At 33.1% G+C, this 24,542-nt stretch overlaps 2 protein-coding genes across 2 annotated transcripts; both read left to right on the top strand.

Annotated features, from left to right (window-relative positions):
- The first annotated feature begins 1,997 nt into the window (after window positions 1-1,997).
- On the top strand, window positions 1,998-5,434 carry LOC132731069 (uncharacterized). Its single transcript, XM_060717183.1, has 3 exons — window positions 1,998-2,115; window positions 2,618-3,003; window positions 3,377-5,434. The coding sequence occupies exons 1-3, from the start codon at window positions 2,055-2,057 to the stop codon at window positions 3,449-3,451; spliced, it is 522 nt and encodes a 173-aa protein (XP_060573166.1). The 5' UTR covers window positions 1,998-2,054; the 3' UTR covers window positions 3,452-5,434.
- Window positions 5,435-5,592: 158 nt separating this feature from the next.
- On the top strand, window positions 5,593-20,857 carry LOC132731178 (thiosulfate sulfurtransferase-like). Its single transcript, XM_060717318.1, has 8 exons — window positions 5,593-5,832; window positions 6,328-6,500; window positions 7,079-7,274; window positions 7,874-7,969; window positions 9,441-9,570; window positions 14,935-15,036; window positions 15,940-16,064; window positions 16,937-20,857. Exons 2-8 carry the CDS (start codon window positions 6,343-6,345, stop codon window positions 17,003-17,005), a joined length of 876 nt encoding a protein of 291 aa, XP_060573301.1. The 5' UTR covers window positions 5,593-5,832; window positions 6,328-6,342; the 3' UTR covers window positions 17,006-20,857.
- The last annotated feature ends 3,685 nt before the right edge of the window (window positions 20,858-24,542 follow it).

Below are 24,542 nucleotides of genomic sequence, written 5' to 3'. Positions count from 1 at the left end.
CTAATTCACTATACTTGTACATGTAATTATACCAAATTGCCAAAAGGAGCAAAGAAAGCAAAAGATAGTTCATCTATGTGGCAAATGGGTATCTTTTTCAGACTGCAACAAGATACCAAAAATAAAGTGTTTGAGAAATTAAATTGTAAGCATTTCTGAGGCATAATGGACCTTTAATTTTTTTTTTTAGTTTTTATAAATGTTTTACTTATGACTACATGTATATACGATAAGTTCTGGGAATGGTGAGATACTTTTTAAGTAGACATAAATAGAGGATATTGAATGAGTGTAAGTTCAATACTGAATCTATTGCACGAATTAAATAAAATTATATTATGCGAGTCTCTGGCACGGCTTGTGATAAAGGCACATATGAGATGGAACCAATACACAAGAAAAGACCTACAGACACGAATATAAAGTATTGGGCCATTGTTGAAAGTGCAGATCATTTTCATGATTTTACTAATATGAATGTTTGAAAGAAATACCGCGTAATCTGTATGACCAAAATTAATATCATCAGTGTTGAAATATAAACTACTCTGTGGTCTATGTAAAGTTGTTTTTTATTTCATATACAGTACGTTAAATCATCAAGTCTAACCTATTAAGAATACCTTTATAAAGGTGTAAAATTGTCGGTGACCCACATGGTATGCCATTATGTGCAATCCAGAATGAACAGATTCCCTAAAAAGCACAAACGACAAAATTAACAATATTTCAGGCTCGATTTGAAAATTTTGCTTAGGCCAACATGGACGATCGGGAAATCGAATGTGCTAGCCTAATTAAATAAAGTCGTTACTTACTTACTAATGATGCAAATTTGAATTTAGACTCATCCACAAATGTGTTCATGCGTCGTTTGTGTCATTCAATAATTGAAAGCGGTTTATGGTCCCCCCAAGCTAAAGAAAGCGTATGGCCTAAACGAGAGAACAATCGGCGGAACTAAACAAAATAAAATTTTAAAAGGGGATCAGAGGTTATGAAGCCTTCATATCACAGATAAAACGTTAAAAGAAAAATTTAAAAAGCAGGCACCTATCGTAAGAGTTATTCTAGCTACTGAAACAAACAGCAAACGCCAGAAGCAGTGACTTAGAAAATGTGATTGCCGCTTTATCCAGATATCTTGGGTTTGAATAACACCTCCAGACAAACAACACGTACATTACCGACCTGTTCGTAAAACACAAATACTTCCGTCACCGAATCTGTGTATTAAATAGAAACTTCCTAGGATGTGAACGTCGATGCATTTATTCAGAATAATATTTCAATACCCTGAAACTTCGTAAAACTCTAAACAAATGTATGGTGCGTCCAAGTTGGAATTATTCAGTCCCAGGAATATGTGAGTGTATACTTGAGTTTATATTTACTCGCCACCTTTTGAGCGAGTACCTAAGAAGAGTATTAGTCATTTTAAATTTTGGAGAATAGTGCAAGATACAGATACAGAAATATGCCCCAATTTAAGAAGCTTCTCCTTTAGCACACATACACGGGATCTCCATTGAAGGTCTCATCCGAAAGACTGAAATTACCATGTTCAGAGGTTATAAAGGAATGTGCTCAGCTCAAGCTCATGTCTCAGGCATTTGATTGTCAAAATCCAGCACAAAAATTACACTGACCAATGAAAATCCCGGGATTCGTGGCAGACCTCGGCTACAGTTTAAATCGTCTGTAGAAACGGATAAAGAATAACAGACAGAACAAAAACAATAATTATTGGTGCTTTGGCATAATAAAGGTAGGTGATTTAATTTTAGGAGTTGATCCCTTCAAGACGCCTGATTTTCCTTTCATGTTAGGGACATTATTATTATTATTATAATTATTGTTTGTACACTGTACGTGTATATTAAATTTGATTTGATCCTGGTGACATGACGACACGAATAATTGTACTGGAGAACGTTATGACGTGACACTGATATCTTTGGACGTAAAAACTAAGCAACAGTGTCTACGTCTAAAATAAGCGATTTAAGTTGTGCTGACAAAGAATATATAACAATTAAATCTGAGAAGAGAAAATGGAAGGAAACTATAAAGGACAAGCAAATATATTTAAACCAGGTGATAGTAAAGTAGAAGGTAAATGTACATTTTTCGTACTTATAAGAGTGTATATACAGCAGCAACATAGATTCCTTGAAATTACGAAACAGTAATAATAATCATTCCATGAAAAAGTGCGAATGGTTCCGAAAAATATACTAGTATACAATGTATATAGAATTACGTGTAAATATTATATATCTATAATATAATCTATATTGAAATTGCATTTGTATAATTATATAATGAATGTAAAGAAATTGCAATTGAAACCACGTTACCACCATCGAAGAGGAGCGAAAGCTTTGACTGGAATGTTCAAAATTTTATAAATTCAAAATTTCAATATTGCAATGAATAAATTTTGCTTAAGCTAATGGGCGTGGACGATTACTTATACATTTTAATACTGTTTAGAATTATCTCAATCAAACCGAGCTTGCAACATTTTCAATTCTGTTGTATTGTGCGTTCTTCATGGATTCCGTTTATCTCTCCTTTTTAGGAAGATACCGACAATTTTTATTTTATTTTGTAGATGAACAGAAAACTCAAGAAAAAGGTAGAAAGTCAAGGAAGAAAAAGATTTCACAAAAGCAGTGGGAAAGGTGGGTCAGATATAGGAATAAGAAGAAGTCAAAGTGTTTGCAAAATGTAACCACGAATCAGGGAAATTTGCAGTTCTATCTGATATGGCCGCCTCCAAATGTCACCACACAGAAAGTTGTTAATGATGAAAGTCTTATCAACAAAAGAAAAGATGCTGTGAAATTAAATCCAGAAGCAGAAGAATTTATCCCTCGAGGAAAGTTGAACGAACGTCAGAGGCCAGATGGAAACGGTAGTGTTTGTAATGAGGATGAAGACATGTTTGGCATTATATCAGTTTATGCTAACAGTGAGTTACACAGCATGAGTGACAAGGTTGGTTAATTGCAGAAATAATTTATAAGAAAAACGAGAAACGTTTAAAAACTATCTTTCCATCATTTCATCAACTTTTAATTTTGAAAAGAGTCAGATTTTATCATTATTGTTGTTAATTTAACTCAACCATCAACATTTATTTTTCAATGCTGGCAACTTTTTGGGTTTTCATTTTTTGAGTATTCTATAAACATGCATTATATACATGTACATGTATTATGTACATGATAAACATCTATCGGAACACGCAACAGTTACAATGTCTAAATATAGTTTCTAAGGAAAAACAAACACCATGTTTAATCAAGTTTTATGCAAATAACACAAATTAGTCAAGAACTTTCTTTATAGATTTTATTTCTATTTTCAGATGTATGTTCAGATGGAAGATAAGCACACTTTGGAAGACTATGGATACATGTATTTTTCAATAAAAAACTTGTAACAAAAATTTCAAATAACCATTCATTCTAATTCTACCGATTGAACTATCTTCTGTTTTTTTATAACAAAATGTGAGTATTTGTTGATAAATAGAATATAATGAATTTGGATTTCTGTTTTTATCTTATTGTATTTTCGGGTTTCTCGTAGATTTTCAAAAGAGTAGCGACAATGAGCATTAATCTGGATTCACATATAGTGCAAACGGTCATTTGCTAACCTTCTTTCTCCTGGGTCAGTGCTGGGGATACTCGAAGAAATGAGTCAAGTTTAACCTATACGTTGATTTTATATGAGCTCTAAAAATTATATATTGCGAGGGGGCCGGGAATCATAGACGGTAGTGGTAAATGAAATGTAAAAATTCTGGAAACAAAGTAAGCAACCGTTCGCGCCCCTTGTACTAGCATAAGCAGAATTAAACATTTAAGTATGAAAATGGTTTATTTTTAATGCTACAGGGCGAAATAATGTGCAGACTCGGGCCCCGGGATACCCGAAAAAACGTCCCGTTGAGATACCGACGGTTATCTGATCGCTTGCAGAAAAAAATTGTATTTATAAACAGTTTTCCAGTAGGAATACTTGACCACCCAAAAGGAAAAAAGATCAAATTAAAAGAAACAGAAAACCATACAATGACATAACGACCGTCGGCACAAAGAACACACGGGCGAGACAGTCTTTTACTCGAGGACACACTGCTTATGCAACATTGAAGGTTATATGATAAAAATCTTATTTTCATGGTGAATATTGAATTATGTTAAAGCCGGTGCTAAGGGACTTAAACGGTAGCTTGTCGTGCCCTACTAGGTTCCGTGCCGGTGGTTCTGTGTTGCATTTTGTTTGTTATCATTCAATTTCTTGTGTGATCCTTATTCTCATATTTACATTTATCACCATCGCGAATAAGTTCGATCAAATATGAAAACGAAGATCAACAAGGTAGATCAAACAGCAAGATCACTAAAATTGGCCGCAAAATTAACTAAAATAGGTGAGGGCGGGGATGATGAGTTCAGAAATTTGCAAGGGGATGTGAAGAAGGAAAATCAGCGAGGGTGGAGGGGCAAAATGAAAGAGAATACTAGTCGACAAATGTCAAAGATAAATAGGAGCGCGGACACAGAAGTTATAATTTTTACCAAAATAAGACATGAAGAGAAGGAACAATTTTGAGCACCGCCTTGGTCATTTTATTAACACTGTCTCGTTTGTAGGAACATGTTTGGGCTAAGAGTGAGGTTTGGTGCACCATTAACCGGTTTTAACTCCCCAGTAGTACTGACCGTTCCAAGGCGGCGCCCCTCTGTGTTCCTCAGATATATGTCTTGTTATTTCAAACTGTTCTGGTGACACTTTTGTTTGTGTCCCTTGGTGTTTTCTCGTCTACGGTAAGTATCTTCCCTTTTGCCCCTAGTTTTGTTTCTTTGTTTCGCCCCTCCCCGAATTTCGTATCCCCCTTCCCTGTGCCCTGTTGCTTAGTGGGCCTATTAATCAACTATTTATTTTATTTATTTCCTTGTCGGTTACTTTATTTCTAATGTAACATTTTAGTGATAAGCCTGTCCGTGCTCTCCTTTGCGCCCTGTTCTGTTTTGATGGGGTCCTCCTGGGCTCCTTGCCGCTAGTTCTTGTTGCTGGGTCGCGTGGGGTTGCGTTCATTGAACGCCTTCTTTTCTTGTATATTTTGGAATGTTCAATATCGTTTGTTTTTCTGGTCCTTCGGGATCATTGATGCCAACACTATTAATTAAGTGTTGAGAATTGAGTACCACTCAAGCCGGTGCTAGGGGGTAAGGGATGTTGCACTTAATCATTATCCCTCATGTGCAGACTCAATCAAACCGAGTCTGCAATTCTTATGTAATTTTGTTGTGATTAATGCTTCCGAGGGGTCACTTTGTTTGCCGCCCCCTAATTTTGCTGTTTCATTTTTCTTTAGATGTGGGTGGGACAAAAACCCAGATTTTATTCAATTTGTCACATTAATTAGATAATCTACATTGAAGAATGAATAATCTAAAATCAAATGCGAGCATTAAAAAGGTACAATTAAAAGGGCTGATACTGTGATTTGGGAAATTCACGAAGACACCAACAACATAGCCAGGTTTAGAATTTTTAGGATTTTTACCTGTTTTATATGATATGTTTAACAGACCAAAAATGTAAAAAAAAGCTTGTGTTGCAATTTGTTTGACGCTAAATTTTACTTTAATCGGACTAATACGCGGTATTCAGTCACATACGAACGACAACTACATTTGGACCACTTATAGAACATGATTTCTTAAAAGTTACGCCCCTTTCTATCAATCGCGCCATTTGCACCCATTTATCTTTGTACTTTTTTAACGTTTAAACCATATAATTGCAGTAAGTAGCAACATTTTACTATTTTATTTCTTATTTTAAACATATTTAAAGATATGATTTTCTCTGTTTAATCCAGGAACAACTAATGACAGTGAACGAAACTAGGTTAAATAGTCACGTTTCAATGACGGTAAAATGTATATCTGTCAAAACAGTGTCATATTAAATGTCAGTGTCAAATATTTTTGCTGTCTGTGGTTGAATTAGAAAGTATATTTGTGAAACATGTAATCCTTGGAGATGTTAAAACATATTTATAGCGTTTCATTCCTAAAGTGTTCTTTATAAATATATGCATATTTATCAGATGATTTCTGCTTACTTTTAGATGCAACCTTCTTCTTATTTTTAGTTGGATCATATTTTCATTCTATCTTTTTGTTTCGAACTAAATGAAATTTTAATACATAAAATTTTTTTTTCTTACAGAGATAATCAACAGTTGATTGATGATTCCAAGTCTGGCATAACTTCTCCTGTAATTTGTAATTTCAGATATAGATCTAAACAATGACGCTTTCAAGGGTTCTGACTGTTGTTTCTACTAATTGGTTACGGGAACAGATAGGTACCAATGTTCAGAAAGAAGCTACAAGGAGACTAAGAATTCTTGATACATCATTTGTGATGGACAGATACGCTGATACTTACAATGAAGGATATAAAAAGTAAATGTTTATGATTGAATTTAATTAATATTTTGAACCTTTACAGTAAATACATACAGAGGCATTAATATGTATATATGTCTCTGATAAAGATTAACTAACTGTCAATGATCAATGATGTAACACTTTAATACACTATTTACTTTGTCAGCAGTAAATGATAATATTATAAAAGTATCAAAGCTTAAGTACTTTTAGAAAAGCCATCTTAAACATTACTTCTTAAAACAAAACATAAATAGTCTATGTAGTATATTTATTTAGTTGGTACCAGTATAAGGAAAAGGAGAACATGTATGCTTAACTGTTTTTTTTGTTTTTTTTCTCTAAGGCATGCCTTCAGTTATAATGGGAAGTTGTAGTGTGCCAAACAATCTGAAATTTGCAGCAACAGTTGCTGTATCTTACAAATATTTATTTATCTACTGCCATTAACCTGGTTAATTAAAGTGAATTCATGTAATGTAAAATAAAGCAGATTAACAAAAAAGGCATTATTGGTGATAACTGCTAAAAGTGATAAATAATAATATATGATATTAAATTTATAAAAATGATTTTGCTCATGTATTTTTCAGGGGTCATATACCTCAATCAGTCCATTTTGACTTGTTCGAATGTACACCTGAAATACCTGGTATCAAAGTAGGATTTCCTGATGAAAACTGTTTTACAGATTATGTTCAGTCATTAGGGGTGTGGCCCGACACACATGTGGTAGCTTATGATAGATATGGCCCACTGTCTGCATACAGGACTTGGTGGCAGTTTAGGGTAAACAATCAATATGTTTATTTTTAATATATACTGACACTACTAGTCTGAAAATATCATTGTTTCCCTTTTGATGACCCTTGCCAGTTTGAGTAAAGTAGGAAAGTAGACTAAATATTTCTTTTATTTTCCTTTTCTCTTATATCTGGATTATATAGATATTCTTTTATTTTACTTTTCCTCTTATACTCGTATCTGGATGTTACGTATTAAAAATAAAATAGAATAGGTTTTGAATGGTACATCGGGGTTTTCATTAAAGTCCAAAATTTGGATATCAGAAACTGCAAAATGTCTGATGTTGGAAGTCAAATTATATAGATAAAGAAGAAAAGCATTTTATTTTGGAAGTCACAAACCAAAATCAGGAGTAAATGAATCCCAAACTTCAACTTACAGCAGCCCTGCTATACATCATTATTTTAAGCATCTGTTTAAAATCCAGATCAAGAGTGAATAATTTTAGCATGTATCATTTATGAAAAAACAACCACAAATTAAAAAAACAATTCAATTTGCCATTTTTTTTCATTTTTTCGTTTGTTAATAAGTGTTAATAAGTGACCAATGAATAGTATTCACATGCCTATTTATTATAGGTGTTTGGTCACAGAAATGTATCAGTGTTAGATGGGGGACTTAAAAAATGGCTAGATGATGGATTTGAAGTGTCAGAAGAGGAACCTGAATATGAGGTTTTTATGTCATTTTTGTCTTAAAGGCACATTATGGCTCAGAAATCAATAATTTTTCTAATTCTTTAGAAAGGTCAAATATGTGTTCAATAATGTTTTTATGATATATTCAGAGCATTTTAGATGTTAAAACAACTGAAGAGAATAACACTGAACATGCAGTAATTTGTCCTAAAGGTAGCAAAACGTAAACAAAGTGGTATTTTGACTTCCATACAAAATACTAAATTACTATAATTATACCAATTGCCAAAGAAAAAAGGAGCAGAAGATAGTTTATTTATATGGCAATTGAGAAACTATTTGGAAGCTGAAACAAGATAAGTTAAAAAAGGAAAAATAAAAAATGATAGCATTCTGAGTCTACAGGTCCTTTAATTGATATAGTACATAAATTATTGGCGTATATGTTTTGTGACTTTAGAGTTTTTTAGCTCATCTGTCACACAGTGACATGGTGAGCTTTTGTGATCGCTTTTCTTCCGGCGTCCGTCCACTGTCCGTCCTAAACTTTTACTTTAAATGACATCTCCTCACTAACCAGTTTGCCAATTTTATCCTAACTTCACAGGAATGTTCCTTTGGTAGTCAACTTTAAAAATTGTTCAAAGAATTTAATTCCAAGCAGAACTCATGCCATGGCAACCGAAAGAAAAAACTTGAAATATCTTCTTTTAGAAAACCGTAAGAGCTAGAGCTTAAATATTTGGCATGAAACATCATCTAGTCAGTGTCTACTAAGTTTGTTCAAATGTATGCCCTGTGGTCAAAATTGGCCCTGCCCGGGGGGGGGGGGGGGGGTCATTGATTTTCCTTATTTGTATAAAGTAAAAACTTAAAAAATCTTCTTTTAAAAAACCCAAATAGCTAGAGCTTAGCTATTAAGCATGAAACATCTTCTAGTGCTTGTCTACCAAGTTTGTTCAAATAAAAGCCCTAGGGTCAAAATTGGCCCCACCCCAGGGTGTCATTGTTTTTCCCTTTATGTATATAGTAAAAACTTTAAAAAATCTTCTTTTCAAAAACCTTTAGAGCGAAAACTTAGATATTTAGCATGAAACATCTTCTAATAGGTGTCTACCATTTTTATTCAAATAAGGGCCCTGGGGGTTAAAATTGGCCCCTCCCTGGGGATCATTGATTTTCCTTATATGTATATAATAAAAACTTATAAAATCTTCTGTTAAAAAAACCAGAGCTAGAGTTTAGATAATAAGCATGAATTATCTTCTGGTTAGCGTCTATCAAGTTTGTTCAAATGAAAGCCCTTAGGACAAAATTGGCCCTGCCCAGAAGGTGTGGGTCATTGTTTCAGGGCCATCATGGCCCTCTTGTTAAAATGTTAATATAAGATTATAAGACTGCATACCAATTTGTGTATGTTGAAATTATATTTATTCAGGCAGGTCTATTTCTCTGAACTTTTAGTACCATCTTTGTTTACTTTTCGCCTTTCAATTTTTTTTTTCAGAGATCTGATTTTGTTGCAAAGTTTGACAAAACATTGTTTCGTAATTATGATGAAGTTCTTGAAATCTTGAAGTCAAAGAAGGCACAGCTTGTAGATGCTAGAGCTCTTAGCCATCCAACTATAGTAGATGGTAATTTTTTACTTGCAGCAGTTCACTTCCAGAATAATGCTAATTTTCATGATAATTTAAAAATTAACATGGAAGTGCTTTTACAATACACATAAGGCATACCAATTCACATAAATTACCTGAAATATGTAAATATATGTCCTTACACAGTTAAAGTGACATTATGCACATTTTTTCACTGTGCAGTTGAATTAGTAATATATTTCAAAAGATCAACTATTTTTATGGTGATTGGCTAATAATTGATAATGACAAAATTGTTAAATACAATATAAAACCTACCTTAATTATAAAAAGATTGCCCCACTGAATTGTGTGTTTTTCATACATTTTGAACAAGATTTTTTGAGAAATGCCATTGGTCACATGAATTATTGTACAGTGAAATTTGAGAAAACCTGACGCTGAGAAAATCGGAACTCTCTAAATACCGGACGAATAATTCAGTCCCAAATTTTCCCTTCTTTAAACTATTGCATTAAACATTGACAATACCGAAATCTGTAAAAAACGAATATCGGCAATTGAAAGGGGACTACAAAGTCCATTATATAGACAATTACCCTGACAATACCGGACGACAAAGGTGTAAATAACCTTGTGTACTTATCAATTGGTTGTGTCTAATACGCTAACTGAGCGGTAACGGAACAATGTCTATAACTGACAAATTTAAATTAGTTAAAGACAGTGAAACTTTGCCGAGATCTACTTTAAAAATCTCTATCTGACAAATATGGTATAGGCAATATTTACAATTGGGGCATTATTATAAACAAACAAAGTAAACTATGTTCGTTAAATCATTATCCATTACCCAAATGTAAACATATGCGGGTGTAATCGGACTTTATCGTTATGAGGTCACTGCTGTTCGTTTAAATCCAAAATTTTATTGTATATATATGCAATAATGGGACAAAAACAATTAAAACAAATTTTATAGTATTTTTATAAGCAATATACTTACTCATGATCATGAAAATGTAAATATACATTCAGCATCCTTTGTAAGTTATTGCTCGGTTTATAGGATCCTGAATAGCTGAAGGGGACATTGAGAATACCGGACCGCTGAGAAAACAGGACAAAACCCTCGGTCGGAAAGCCATCCGGTTTTCACAACTTTCACTGTATATAGTTTATTTATTTGAAAATTTGTTCATTCATCTGGAGGAGAGCAGCGGTAAAACATTTACTTGCCACTTTTCAGTACTACATGTAGTTTGTGTTTTACTAAAGCTTAATCTGCTGAATTATTGTAAAGGACTTTCCTTCCTTTAAATTTGAAACAGTCGGTTTTAAGGTACATGTATTTTGATTTTAAGCTACTACTAGTATCTACAGAGCCTGGTCAGACTGTACGGATTTGCAAGCTGACATGGTTCTATACTGGTGGCAAAGGCTGATCACTTTTGGTTCTAGCAGGTTAAGGGCTAAAAATCTTAAAAAATAAAGCTTTTGATAGCCTATAACAAATCTTTTATGGTCATTTGTGATTTAGCAATACTGTGAATTCACTTAATTTCCCAGGCATGAAATTTCGTGGTTTTATCACAAAGAAAATTTTCATGGGTTCTAAAATTTGTGACTGTTTTTTTTGTTTTTTTTTATGCCACCGTGGCATATAGCGATTCACCTGTGTTTATGTATGTGTGTGTGTTTGTTTGTTTGTGTGTGTGTGTGTGTGTTATATAGATTATATAGTGAACTTAAAATATCTTCTTGTGAAAAACCACTAGTCCAATTTCAACCAAACTTGGCAGGATTGATCCTTGGGTGAAGGGCTTCCAAAGTTGTTCAAAGAATTTCATTCCATGTAGAAATCTGGTTGCCATGGCAACCAAAAGGAATTATAAGAATAAATTTAAAAAATCTTCTTGTAAAGATCCAAAAGGCCTAGAGCTTAGATATTTTGCAAAAGGCATTGTCTGGTAGACCTTTACCGAGATTGTTCAAATTATAGCCCTGGGGTCAAAATCGGCCCCGCCCCGGGGGTCATTGATTTTCACTATATATACATATAGTAAAAACATAAAATACCTTCCTGTAAAGACCCTAAAGGCCTAGAGCTTAGATATTTTGCATAAGGCATTGTCTGGTAGAAATCTACCAAGATTGTTCAAATTATAGCCCTGGGGTCAAAATCGGCCCCGCCCCGGTGGTCATTGATTTTCACTATATATACATATAGTAGTCTGGTAGAAATCTACCAAGATTGTTCAAATTATAGCCCTGGGGTCAAAATCGGCCCCGCCCAGGGGGTCATTGATTTTCACTATATATACATATAGTAAAAACATAAAATACCTTCCTGTAAAGACCCTAAAGGCCTAGAGCTTAGATATTTTTTATAAGGCATTGTCTAATAGAAATCTACCAAGATTGTTCAAATTATAGCCCTGGGGCCAAATAGGCCCCGCCCCGGGGGTCATTGATTTTCACTATATGTACATATAGTAAAAACTTAAAATCCTTCTTGTAAAGACCAAAAAGGCCTAGAGCTTAGATATTTTGCATAAGGCATTGTCTGGTAGACCTCTACCCAAATTGTTCAAATTATAGCCCCGGGGTCAAAATCGGCCCCGCCCCGGGGGTCATTGGTTTGCCTTATATGTATATTGTAAAAACTTTAAAAAAATTTCTTCTAGCAATTGACAAATGCTAGAGGTTAGATATTTTGCATGAAACATTGTGAAGTGAACTTCTAGCAAGATTGTTCAAATTATAGCCCTGGGGTGAAAATTGCCCCCGCCCCGGGGGTCATTAATTTTCAATATATACATATAAGAAAAAATCAAAAAAATCTTATTGTCAGAAGGTACAAGGCCTAGAGCTTTAATATTTGTTAAATGATATCATCTATAGGTACTCTACCAAAGTTGTTCAAATTTTACCTCTAGTGTCAAAACTAGCCCCACCCTGGGGGCCATAGGTTTTCCTTATATGTATATAGTAAAAACTTTAAAAAATCATCTTCTCTAAATTTGCAAAGGCTAGAGTTAAGATATTTTTCATGAAACATTATGTAGTGAACCTCTAGCAAGATTATAGCCCTGGGGTCAAAATTGGCCTGGCCCCACCCCCAGGGGTCATTGATTTTCACTATGTACATATAGTAAAAAATTAAAAAATCTTCTTGTCTGAAGGTACAAGGCTTAGAGCTTTGATATTTGGTATATAATATCATCTATGGGTCCTCTACTAAAGTTGTTTTAATTATGCCCCTAGTGTTAAAATTGCCCTGCCCCAGAGGCGATAGTTTTCCTTATATGTATAAAGTAAAAACTTGAAAAATCTTCTTCTCTGAATTGAAAAATCTTCTTCTCTGAATTGACAAAGGCTAGAGGTTAAATATATGGCATGAGACTTTGCGAAGTGAACCTTTACCAAGATTGTTCAAATTATAGCCCTGGGGTCAAAATTGGTTCCGCCCCGGGGGTCATTGATTTTCATTATGTACATATAGTAAAAAAATAAAAAATATTTTTGTCTGAAGGTACAAGGCATAGAGCTTTGATGTTTGCTATATAATATCATCTATAGGTCCTCTACCAAAGTTGTTCAAATTTTTCCCCTGGTGTCAAAATTGGCCCTGCCCGGGGGCAGTGATTCTCATTATGTACACATCTGTATCTGTATCTGTGTGAATACGTAGGAGGACCACTTCTGGTATATGTCCTACGGGGAGTGGAGGAACTCTAGTCGAGTTTCTGAAGGGCTGATTTGAAGCCCCCTATTGTAACTGCATGCACAACTGAATCTTCCAGATGGTTCCAATCCTCAAGTGTTTTCACAAAGAAGGAGTTTTTAAATTGATTTGTTTGTGCGTTTATAGTTTTAAATGATCTAGTGTTATTGGCTACTCTTATAATGTTTGTGGTTTCACAGTCACTGAATCTCTTTGGTTTAATTAAGCGTCCTTCAACTTTCTGAGTCAGGTATTTATCAGGGTCCACTGCTGGCACCATACCCCCTGCTATCTTGTAGAGCATTACAAGGCGGTTGTAGGTCCTACGGTCTTGTAGTGAGTCGAGTTTCAAGCTGGTCAGCATATCTGTAACACATCCTGGTTTTCTTGACTTGTAGTCATTCATAATGAATCTTGCTCCTAATCTTTGTATATTTCCAGTTTATCAATATCTTTTTTCAAGAACGGGTCCCAGATGATTGAAGCGTATTCTATTTTCGAACGTACAAGGGCTATAAAGGCTGTTTTTCTACAATCTAGAGGGCAATGTTTCAAATTTCTTCTAAGAAAGCCCAAGGTTGAACTTGCTTTTTTACATATATTTGTAATATGGTTGGTCCATGTCAGATCGTTGGAGATAAGTACACCAAGATAAGGATTTGAGTCCACGTGTTTTAAGATAGTATTATTGAGTTCATAGAAGTGTGATGTCTTGTTTTTGATGCTCAGTATATAGCATTTACCAGCGTTGAACCTCATTCCCCACTCTGACGCCCAGTTCTCAAGGCTTTTAAGGTATAGTAAACACATAGTAAAAACAGAAAATAAAACAAATGTTTTCTGAATGGGAGAAAGCTACAACTTAGATATTTGACTTGAAATGTTGTTTGGTGGACTGTATCAAGATTGTTTTGAATTAAATCCTTGGGTCCAAAATTTTGCCTTGCCCAAGGGGACAGTGACCTACTTTCTTGTCCTTTGATGTACAGCAATGAAATTTTGACCACATGCACAGTTTTAGTTGTAAAATTGAACTTTGGTGTCAGGTGACCTAGATTTTGATGATGTGACCTACTTTCTTGTCCTTTGATGTACAGCTATGAAATTTGAACCATGTGCACAGATTAAGATGTAAAGTGAACTTTGATTTCAGCTGATCTAGATTTTTACAAAGTGTCTTACTGTGTTGTCCTTTGATGTAGTCATGAAATTTAGGCTGTGTGAAATATGACCTTCACCACCAAATTCACTAGACTTGAGTGCATTGATATATTCCTACTCTGATCTTTTATTGAGTTAACAACAGATTTAACCACTAATCTGATATTAAGAATTAGATAGGTCAGGGATCTATGCATTATGACAATCTTCAAAATTGTTTAGAAACAAAAGAAATCTGTTCCTACACTACTATTTAGTGTTGTATTAATGCGGTGGCATAGCATTTTTTCTCAAATGCAATCTTGTTTTCAAAATGTAAATTACAAATAGTTTTACGCAAGATAATCGTACAGAAGACATAATGAAATTCCTTAACTTCATGCATTGACCTATCCACAAAAACCACAAAAATTAGTTCTTCACAAATAATAATGATTTTGCAGTACTTCTAAAGAAATATAGTTACTTCGTACAGAAATGCAGAAAGAGGTATTGTAGTTTTCAAATTTCAGAGGAGACTGGAGGTGGTTATATAGCAGGCTCCAAACATGTCAGCTTTCCAGAACTATTCTCAGAAGACGGTACAATCAAACCAGATTCAGAACTTAAAGCAAGTAAGTTAAATATTATTGTTTTGGTTTGCTAATGGTAAGATCTTCTGATCTATTCTGTAACTAAATTTTGATATAATGCATTTTAAAATGAAATAATCAATAAATTATAATGGAAAAATGTCATTTTAATTGGAGATTGAAATATGAAGAATTTTTGAAACTAAGTGGCATTACTCTTATTTTTATGTTTTCATCACACAATTGATAATGCCCTTTAAGTAAAGAACCAAACAAAAATGAAATAAATCATAAATTTGTTCATAAAAAATTCTTTGAAAACATCCTCAAACATCAATTTCCTCATATAGGTCCATTATGTAACAATTTCCTCATATAGGCCCATTATGTAACAATTTCCTCGTATAGGCCCATTATGTAACAATTTCCTCGTATAGGCCCATTATGTAACAATTTCCTCGTATAGGCCCATTTAGTAACAATTTCCTCGTATAGGCCCATTATGTAACAATTTCCTCGTATAGGCCCATTATGTAACAATTTCCTCGTATAGGCCCATTATGTAACAATTTCCTCGTATAGGCCCATTATGTAACATTATGTTTCATAAATGCTTTTATCTATATTTCTCAAAAAACTTTTTTATTTTGTTGAATTTTTTTTATAGTATCCAAAAAGGTACATGTACTATGAAGCACCTGAACCATCTTTTTCATCTGTTGCATTTTGATAAAAAGTATAGTTACAGTGAATTTGTATTTTGTTTGGAAGTCAAAATACTACTTTATTTACATTTTGCTACTTTTAAGACAAATTATTTCACATTAATATATAAATCACCACTTTCTTCAGGTAACGAGTATCTAATATTCTTTAAAAGTAAAATTTAGGTAAAACCATTATTACTGTACTAGTGACACACTGTGTTAGATAATTTTATTTCAGTATTTGACAGAGCTGGAGTAGATCTAGGTCATCCTATAGTTGCTACATGTTTCCGAGGTTTTACAGCATGTGGGGTGGCAGCAGCTGCTCAGATCCTCGGCAAGGAAAATGTTCCCGTTTATGCGGTATGTTAGAGTACAATAAGGTTTACAATTTATAAATGATGAAATATTGATGGATTGATTCCTGTAATATAATAATAAATATTGATCAACAGTCAATGAAAAACAGTAAATTCTATATAATTAATGCTTTTTTATGCATACATAGTAAAGGGGACAAATAGAGGTGAAGTTGCTCTGAATGGACAGTTTTAATTAAATGTGGAGCAATGTCCATTATGTGAATTGAATAGCATAAAGGTTAAGCTTAGATTATCTCACATATAGAAACATTGCAGTACATGGACAGTCTAGCCAGCTTACATTTGCTGCATCTTATAAAGACATTTTACATTTGATTGTTCAATCTGATAAATATGACATACAAATCCTTCCTAATGAAAGATCTATTACATTTTAAGGCTGACCCTTTACTCAGATTCATAACTCGGCAGTGTTAATATAAAGGTGCATTATGTATCTGAACTCAGAAATTAATTTTGTTCATTCTACAGATAGGGCAAATATGAGTTTTATAATGTTATGTAAGTAATGGTTTTAGAGCATTTGAGATGCTTATCACTTGAAGAAATTTAAAGTAGCTCTGAATGTGAAATGATTTGTTATTAAATATAAGTAGCAAAATTGTTAATAAAGAAGTATTTTAACTTTCATACAAAAAACACCATATTGTTATTAGTTTTAAAAAAGCAGCAGAAGCAAAATGGTTCAGACAATTGGCCAATGAGTACATTTTTGGGGGAAATATAACCAGACAGTGAAATGAAAAAGCTTTTGAATAATGAAAACAAAAGCATAATGTACCTTTTATGAAAATATTCAGCTGTTTGCAATGTTTTGTACATGTATAATGTTTTCATATATTTATGTTTCAGGGATCTTGGGAAGAATTTAATTTAAAAGGATATAAGGAATATAAAGGAATAGTGCCAAAGAAGACGTAATCCCAAGTGCTTATAATATATTACATGTATATCATGACTATTTTTATAATCAAAAGCTATTACAGGAAAGTGCTTTAACTGTGTTAAATTGTCACATAAGCCACACAGTTACGTTAGTAGTAAATTTTTGAATAACTTAAAGATGTTTGTTTCTTTACATATACACAATTTATGCAGTATATATTCTTAGTGTATTGTTTTCAAGAATATCCTACGCACATGATTTAAAAAAGATTATCTATTATCAGGATTAAAAAAAAAAAAAATCAACAACAAAAGAAACAAAACAATTGGGCCTGTAATCTTAGTATAAGTGTTAACTAGATAACATTTGGACATGTAAGACATATTGTTTATATGTTGCTTGTCTTGTTGTTTGCATGCAGCATAAATCATCATAAGACACAACATACTCCAAGATGAGAGTATTGTTTTTACATCATACAATTAGACCTTAGTTCTAATGGAGCCTGATCTTCAAGGTCAAATTTTCAACACATTTCAGCATAGTATCTTAAGTATCAAAGATTGAGGGCATTTGTATTTTTTTGCATCCTTTTTTGAAAAGGTGATTTGATCATTTGATTTTATTTAATTTAATATATTTTAGATTAATCCAAACTTCAAATATTCTTTTAAGCTATGAAAGATTATTTAAATCTTGTTATTATATCTTCTACACGGTAACGATTGTGTAGTTCATGTATTAAACATATTAGTTTATATATATTACATGTCAGTTCATGTATTGTATATGTAAATTCATGTATTTTCCGTGTTTAGAATAGGTTTTCACATTTTTTTTTAAATGTTTACATTATTGGGTATTCTGGAAAAAATATCAGATTTTAAAATATGAAAATAATGCGTGAAATATGACATTTACTAGACTGAAATGAAAAGACAGTTTTAACATGTGAAATAAGTTTGAAGGATTGTTAACACTTATGCTGATAGATTATGCATAGTTACTGCATCAGAAACTGTTTAGTTTCAGTACTTTAATATTGAATAGTTTCAGTACATTGATATTGAACTCCTTCAAAACCCAAATGGATTGTTCCAGATTTTAAACAGGCCATTACTGTTAAATGACAGCTCTAATCACTACTGTTTTGATAGATCAAATTGGATGAATATTTATATATCTGTCACCAACATTAAGAATTTAGTCTATTTTCTTTAGCTTTGCCACATTCTCCTTCCAACTCTCCGAAATTTTCGTTTTTACCTCACATTCCCTTTATGATCTGTTCTTGGGCTGTGCATGTTTGGATGTCCTAGATTTCTGGATATTAGTGCCAAAGTATGTATTTATCTATCATGACTTTTTTAATTAACATGCAGTGTTAATGTGAAAATGTAATTGACGGTTGAGAGCATTTATAAATAAAATAATGTAAGATTATAGTGGATACATGTATAAACAAAATAGCTCAACACATGTGGAGATTGAAACCAAAGATTTTGTTCCATTTAAGCATGTTTATTTTATCATTTTTGCTGTTCAATCATGTCTTATTTTTACAAGGCATTGTATGGAAGATTATTACTGTATTGTTGTTTTGTTGTTTTGCATCATCTATTTTATTGTATTTTAACAATCTTTCATGATAGAGTAGCTGTTGATTCATATTCATCTTTGAATTGAAATGTTAAAAGGCTGATTTATGTGAGAATATTGACAATCTATTGAAAAGTGTAAGTTATAGGGTCAAAATTGAAACTGAATATTTAACTGCGCAATATATGTAGCTTTAAAGTGCATGCATTTTTGTGTCGCCTCTACGCTACGGAGTAGTGGCGACATAAAGGGATCACTTCTCTGTCATCCGTCTGTCTGTCCGTCTGTCACAAAACTTGTCCTTACTACTCCTCATAAACTACTGGTGCAATTTCATCCAAACTTTACAGGAATGATCAGTATTAAGTCTAGTTGTGCATATTGTCAGCATTTTCCGGTTCAATGATTTTTGTAAGAGTTATGGCCCTTTAATAATTTTTATTTTTAAAGTTTGTTCGGACTACTTCTCGTATACCACTAATGCAATTTCAATGAAACTTTACAGGATTAATCTGTAGCTCAAGTCCTTGCGCATATTGCAGGGGTTTTTTGGTTGAATGATTTTTGGCCGAGTTTTGGCCCTTTGATAAAAAGGTGTTTTTTCTGTGTGTTGAAAGATACACAAAAGCTTGTCCAGACTACTCCTCATAAAGTACTGGTGCAATTTCATCCAAACTTTACAGGAATGATCAGTACTAAATTTAGTTGTGCATATTGTCAGCATTTTATGGTTCAATGATTTTTGTAAGAGTAATGGCCCTTTAATAATTTTTATTTTTAATGTTTGTCCGGAATACATCTCTTATAACACGAATGCAATTTCAATGAAACTTATTAAGATTTATCTGTAGCTCAAGTCTTTGTGCATATTTCACGGGTTTTCCAGGTGAATGATTTTTGGCCGAGTTATGGCCCTTTGATAAAAAGGTTTTTTTTTCTGTGTGTTGCCAGATTCACAAAAGCCTGTCCGGACTACTCCTCATAAAGTACTGGTGCAATTTCATCCATCTTTACAGTAATGATCAGTACCAGGTCTAGTTGTGCATATTGTCAGCATTTTCCGGTTCAATGATTTTTGTAAGAGTTATGGCCCTTTAATAATTTTTTTTTTAAGTTTGTCCGGACTACTTCTCTTTTACCACTAATGCAATTTCAATGAAACTTTACAGGATTGATCTGTAGCTCAAGTCATTGTGCATATTTCACGGGTTTTCCGGTTGAATGATTTTTGGCCGAGTTATGGCCCTTTGATAAAAAGGTATTTTTTTCTGTGTGTTGCCAGATACACAAAAGCTTGTCCGGACTACTTCTCATTATCTACTGGTGCAATTTTATCCAAACTTTATAGGAATGATCAGTACCAAGTCTAGACGGTCTGTCTGTCTGTCTGTCCCCACTACTCCTCATAAACTACTGGGGCAATTTCATCCCAACTTTACAGGAATTTATGCCGCAACTACTCCGATCACTTCTCCGTCTGTCACAAAACTTGTCCCAACATGAAATTGGCCATCATGAGGCGACACATGTGATCACTGATCGCTCTTGTTATATTAATATAAATACTAGTATGATAAAAATATATTAGATCATGTTTTCATTAGTGTTAGTAGTCAATATATTGAGCAAATGTTGGGAAAATTGGCATAAAATATTGAATTCTTAGGGGAATCACTGTTCAGTGTTGTTAACTTAAAGCATTTTTGCAGATGAAATTTTACACTTCTTTGTATGAATTTTTTTATTACGGTGCTTTCTAAAATTTTATAATTTAATTGAAAATTTGTATGTTTTATAAAAAGATACAAGACAATTTGGTAAAAAAATACAAATGTGTATTCAAATATTCATGTAAGGAAAACCACGATCTTTGAGGTGAATGACAAGATTCATATGTTGATAAAAAGTTGACACATTATGCAATTAGCCCCAATAACTTGCCGTAGTATTTATTGTTCATTGCTAAGGATGTTCGTCCGTTACAAATAATGTACATGTAGTAAATGTATATGGTTTTATTTTACAACTTTTTCCTAGCAGTCTAAATTGTGCTTCAATTTTACACAAAGTTGTCTGAGCTTTCTGACTCTCACTTGAGTTTATGTCAATATATTACAGTAATTTAGAATATAATGTATAAAATTTCAGAGTATAATTATTTGGTAAAGTGTATTAAAGGTGAGTTATACATTACCTTGTTAAAAAAAAGAAAAGAAAAATAGATATGTAATCTAGGGCCTTTTATCTGTGATATTTTTATAAACTGTGGGTTTAAGTTATCATGTTGGTGATAGCAATGTATTATTCTAATAAACAATGTATTTACGATACTATGTTTCGGTGTTTTTATTTTTTATCTCCCTAGAATCAATGGAGAAAGGCCGTCCTAAGTGTACTCTAAGTCATAGGACTTATCACAAACGTTAGGACAATGTTACGATCGTTTCAGTCATTTTGTTTCATCTGAAGTAAAATTTTTAGACTTTCATTTAATTCATTCTGCTTAGAAAAGATACAAAATATTGACAATCTATTGAAAAGTGTAAGTTATAGGGTCAAAATTGAAACTGAATATTTAACTGCGCAATATATGTAGCTTTAAAGTGCATGCATTTTTGTGTCGCCTCTACGCTACGAAGTAGTGGCGACATATAGGGATCACTTCTCCGTCATCCGTCTGTCTGTCCGTCTGTCACAAAACTTGCCCTTACTACTCCTCATAAACTACTGGTGCAATTTCATCCAAACTTTACAGGAATGATCAGTATTCAGTCTAACTGTGCATATTGTCAGCATTTTCCGGTTCAATGATTTTTGTAAGAGTTATGGCCCTTTAATAATTTTTATTTTTAAAGTTTGTTCAGACTACTTCTCGTATACCACTAATGCAATTTCATTGAAACTTTACAGGATTAATCTGTAGCTCAAGTCCTTGCGCATATTGCAGGGGTTTTTTGGTTGAATGATTTTTGGCCGAGTTTTGGCCCTTTGATAAAAAGGTGTTTTTTCTGTGTGTTGAAAGATACACAAAAGCTTGTCCAGACTACTCCTCATAAAGTACTGGTGCAATTTCATCCAAACTTTACAGGAATGATCAGTACCAAATTTAGTAGTGCATATTGTCAGCATTTTATGGTTCAATGATTTTTGTAAGAGTTATGGCCCTTTAATAATTTTTATTTTTAAAGTTTGTCCGGACTACATCTCTTATAACACGAATGCAATTTCAATGAAACTTAATAAGATTTATCTGTAGCTCAAGTCCTTGTGCATATTTTACGGGTTTTCCAGGTGAATGATTTTTGGCCGAGTTATGGCCCTTTGATAAAAAGGTGTTTTTTTCTGTGTGTTGCCAGATACACAAAAGCCTGTCCGGACTACTCCTCATAAAGTGCTGGTGCAATTTCATCCATCTTTACAGTAATGATCAGTACCAGGTCTAGTTGTGCATATTGTCAGCATTTTCCGGTTCAATGATTTTTGTAAGAGTTATGGCCCTTTAATAATTTTTTTTTAAGTTTGTCCAGACTACTTCTCTTTTACCACTAATGCAATTTCAATGAAACTTTACAGGATTGATCTGTAGCTCAAGTCCTTGTGCATATTTCACGGGTTTTCCGGTTGAATGATTTTTGGCCGAGTTGTGGCCCTTTGATAAAAAGGTATTTTTCTCTGTGTGTTGCCAGATACACAAAAGCTTGTCCGGACTACTTCTCATTATCTACTGGTACAATTTTATCCAAACTTTACAGGAATGATCAGTACCAAGTCTAGACGGTCTGTCTGTCTGTCTGTCCCCACTACTCCTCATAAACTACTGGGGCAATTTCATCCTAACTTTACAGGAATTTATGCCGCAACTACTCCGATCACTTCTCCGTCTGTCACAAAACATGTCCCAACATGAAATTGGCCATCATGAGGCGACACATGTGATCACTGATCGCTCTTGTTATATTAATATAAATACTAGTATGATAAAAATATATTAGATCATGTTTTCATTAGTGTTAGTAGTCAATATATTGAGCAAATGTTGGAAAAATTGGCATAAAATATTGAATTCTTAGGGGAATCACTGTTCAGTGTTGTTAACTTAAAGCATTTTTGCAGATGAAATTTTACACTTCTTTGTATGAAATTTTTATTACGGTGCTTTCTAAAATTTTATAATTTAATTGAAAATTTGTATGTTTTATAAAAAGATGCAAGACAATTTGGTAAAAAAATACAAATGTATATTCAAATATTCATGTAAGGAAAACCACGATCTTTGAGGTGAATGACAAGATTCATATGTTGATAAAAAGTTGACACATTATGCAATTAGCCCCAATAACTTGCCGTAGTATTTATTGTTCATTGCTAAGGATGTTCGTCCGTTACAAATAATGTACATGTAGTAAATGTATATGGTTTTATTTTACAACTTTTTCCTAGCAGTCTAAATTGTGCTTCAATTTTACACAAAGTTGTCTGAGCTTTCTGACTCTCACTTGAGTTTATGTCAATATATTACAGTAATTTAGAATATAATGTATAAAATTTCAGAGTATAATTATTTGGTAAAGTGTATTAAAGGTGAGTTATACATTACCTTGTTAAAAAAAAGAAAAGAAAAATAGATATGTAATCTAGGGCCTTTTATCTGTGATATTTTTATAAACAAATGTGGGTTTAAGTTATCATGTTGGTGATAGCAATGTATTATTCTAATAAACAATGTATTTACGATACTATGTTTTGGTGTTTTTATTTTTTATCTCCCTAGCATCAATGGAGAAAGGCCGTCCTAAGTGTACTCTAAGTCATAGGACTTATCACAAACTTTAGGACAATGTTACGATCGTTTCAGTCATTTTGTTTCATCTTAAGTAAAATTTTTAGACTTTCATTTAATTCATTCTGCTTAGAAAAGATACAAAATACGCGCATGCGCTTCAATCCGCAATGTATAAATGTCCATCTGCATCTGCATATTCAGAAATTGAGGAGGCTTAATTAACATTAGAGTTATCAGTTAGGACATTTTGTTAGAAACCAAAGTTGTCTCAGTTTTGGTCATAAGACATATTTTAGGCTTTGGACTTTCTATGAAACACAACCCACATTTCTATGTCTGATACAAACAAAGGTTTATGGTGATATTTTAAAATATATTGATAACGTGTTGTCAGGCTTTGTAAATTACTTAACCATCAACGGTTTTTACTTGACAATCAGCAAATTGTCATTGCCAGTTGGTTTTTTTTTTTTTTTGTTTGGAGATCATTTCAAGACCTGTTTTATTCTTAGTTCTGAGATAGAATACAGAAAGTTCATTTGGTAAGTACTTAATTAATTAATCGGCGAAAAGGAAATGACTGTTAATTATCTCACTTTTAGCAGAGGTTGCAGCTATAAACGGGGCTGATTAGGTATATTTGAAGATGTTGTTCGCTTAAGTAACTTGCAATTATAGGCTTTAAAACATGTGGGTTACTAATGGATAGTTAAACTACCAAGTGTTCACATACCTTTGGTCAATATTCTATTGACTACCAAGTTGTATCACATGGACTCGGCACAACTAGTGTTTTGATAGTGTAAAAGTAATTCTAGAAAAAAAATATACTGCTTATAATATATAGACTATATACGGTATATATTTTTTTCTAGCATTACTTTTTACACTATCCCAACACTGCCGAGTCCCTCCTGTGAGTTGTATAAGCTAGTTGAGCATTTGAGTGACTTCTGACGTATAGAATTTAAATAAACCATTATTCTGTCATACAATATTATTTATATTTCTCAAATTACGCTATTTCTAAAGTATATTTCAATATCATAATTTTATCTATTGTGATTAAAACTTTGGCGAGTATTCTTCACCATAGATTTTTTACGGAATGAGTAATAGACCTAATTTCGCCATGGGAAACAATGGCTCCGAGGATCAATACAGCGTTTAAGTAGTGCTGAGTCATTTCA

This window comes from Ruditapes philippinarum, unplaced genomic scaffold (assembly GCF_026571515.1).
Source record: "Ruditapes philippinarum isolate M1 unplaced genomic scaffold, ASM2657151v2 ctg41_1_1_1_1, whole genome shotgun sequence".
Taxonomy (NCBI): domain Eukaryota; kingdom Metazoa; phylum Mollusca; class Bivalvia; order Venerida; family Veneridae; genus Ruditapes; species Ruditapes philippinarum.
Note: the sequence above shows the minus strand (reverse complement) of the source record. Positions and strands in the feature narration are given on the sequence as shown.